The following is a 2,342-nucleotide window of genomic DNA, read 5'->3' as shown; positions in this document are numbered from 1 at the left end:
GAGACAGAGAGAGTGAGATATACGAACGAATGGATCCAAGAACACATAGATATGAAAATCCCTTTGTTTTCCAGATCGGCAAGTTCTAAAATTGTCCAAAGACTCTTCTTCACCTCGGCATGGCACAAGAAGACATCGCAGTGACTCGGTTCCGGGACTATCTTCGCATCAACACGTCACAACCCACTCCTGATTATGGTAATAACATCCTGGGACATGCATTTGATATATATATTCATATACATTTTTTTACTTTCATTATTTATCTGTCTATCTGTCTCTCACTCACCCCCCCCCCTCTCTCTCTCTCCATTCAACCGCCCATCTCTTCTTTCTCTCCTTGTCCCCTTCTCTGTCTATAACTGAGTGTGTGTGTGTGTGTGTGTGTGTGTGTGTGTGTGTGTGTGTGTGTGTGTGTGTGTGTGTGTGTGTGCGTGTGTGTGTACTTTTATTTCGCTTTCCCCCCTGCTTTATCACGTTCCTTTATACCAGCATGCTTATTCAATTTTTTAGATTAAAAATTTATTTGGACAGATTGTTAAATTTTTAAGTGACTATGTCAGCTCAGTCCTGCCATACCTATTTGGCTTAAGAGCTTTAAAGAATAAAATGTGTAACGACTTAATTTGAGAGGTGTCTGTATTTTCTTCACCCCACCTAGAATGTTTCTTACTATGCCCAGGGATCACAATGACACGTTTTCAAAATTACCCCAGAAATATCAAGTGGGATTTTACTTCTTATAAGTTTTTCTGTTCCTTTTGAAATATTCAAAGTACACTTAGGGAGATAAATAGTTGAGTCCATTAGTTATAAAACAGCAGAGAACATTTTACACCCGTTTCTAAGATAACAATACGAGGCTCCATACTTTAAAATTCAGATTTATCCGAAAAACTAAGTGTGACTTTTGTCTCTCCGTCCCTATCTCTGACAGTTTGTCTCGGTATTTTTTTTTTCTTATGTCTGTCAGTCACTCGAACAAACTCGTTCACTCATTTTCTTTCTCTCTTTCCCTCCGTCTCTCTCTCTCTCTCTCTCTCTCTCTCTCTCTCTCTCTCTCTCTCTCTCTTTCTCTCTCTGTATGTGTGTCTGTTTGTTTGTCTGTCTGTCTGCTTCCCTCTCACCCCCCTCTCCCCCATTCCCTTATCGCTCTCTCATCCTTTCCTTTTTCTATTGTTTCTTTACTTTCAGACGCCGCGAGGGAATTCTTCGAGAAGTACGCCTCTGAACTTGGCCTCCCATTCCAGTCTGTCATGGTATTTAATCTACTAACAACATTAAAATTAATTAATCTTTTTATTTTCAAACGTTCTTTTCGGAAGTGAATATTGATGTCTTGAAGTGAAGCCTAAAAATTGCATAATTATTTTAACATTTTCCTGTATTTAATAAAAGAAGTTAAATTACAAAGAAAAGCATAGAAATCAGACATTGATGCTTTATTTTCTCCCTTACCATAACTTTAACAGTCGTTCGATTCTTTTTTTTTCGGGAGGGGGGGGGGGTAAATGTTTTTAAATTTGTTCATCCAGTTTTTTATTTTTTTTATTATGCTTTAGGCTTGATAGTATGCATGAATTTATTTTTTTCTTCTGAAAAACACTGTTTTAGTAACTGTTGATTTCTTTCTTTCTCCTTATTGGCCGTTTCTTTCCGGAAATTAAATTTTATATCTAACTGTTCAATTGTTGATGAGTTTTTGAAGTTTTTTACCTCTTTTATTATTTACCTTTATTTTTAATATATATATTTTGGGGGTAAGAGTTTATATTTGTCTTTCTTTTCACCATTCAAGATAAACGTTTATGTATTTCTCCCTCTTTATTAGTTATCATCGTTATTATCGTAATCATAATACAGTGCCAAATCTGAAATAGATACGTATAAAGAGCCATCATGGTTTGCCACTTACTGCTCGACGTGAATGCTCTGGACAGACTCATATTATTGTTGTGGCTTTTCCCCTTCCCTCTTTCTGTTCAAGCTCCCTGAAGCAGTTTTTCTAATTAAATCTTGTGCCGTGAAATTCTATCTTAAACAGATCCTTTTTTCCTTGTTCAGTTGGCAGGCAACAGATCTATGGATATCTTCACGTGGGAGGGGACTGAGCCATCCTTGCCTTCCATTGCTCTGTACAGTCACATAGATGTCGTGCCATCTTTTCCAGTAAGTACCCATTGAATAAGCACAGAGATTTTCTTGGGGTTGCTGAGACTGCAAATAAAGAGATTGAGACACAGACAAACAGTGTCCCCTCCCATTCCCCCCACACCTGTTTCTTTTAAAATTTCTTTTTTTTTCATTCACCGTCTCTCTCACCCACCCTCTCCCCCCCTCTC

The 2,342-nt window shown here is 37.7% G+C and overlaps 1 protein-coding gene across 1 annotated transcript in view; it reads left to right on the top strand.

The window, feature by feature from the left end:
- Positions 1-83: 83 nt before the first annotated feature.
- Positions 84-2,342, top strand: part of LOC106011222 (aminoacylase-1B) — a gene marked incomplete in the record, with an annotated part of 26,795 nt that continues 24,536 nt past the window's right edge. Inside the window, 3 exon segments of the mRNA XM_013080053.2 lie at positions 84-198; positions 1,195-1,259; positions 2,065-2,169. Of these exon segments, the coding sequence (XP_012935507.1) occupies positions 120-198; positions 1,195-1,259; positions 2,065-2,169 (249 nt within the window).

This window comes from Aplysia californica, unplaced genomic scaffold (assembly GCF_000002075.1).
Source record: "Aplysia californica isolate F4 #8 unplaced genomic scaffold, AplCal3.0 scaffold00004, whole genome shotgun sequence".
Classification (NCBI taxonomy): Eukaryota; Metazoa; Mollusca; class Gastropoda; order Aplysiida; family Aplysiidae; genus Aplysia; species Aplysia californica.
This window is presented reverse-complemented; position numbering and strand designations above follow the sequence as displayed.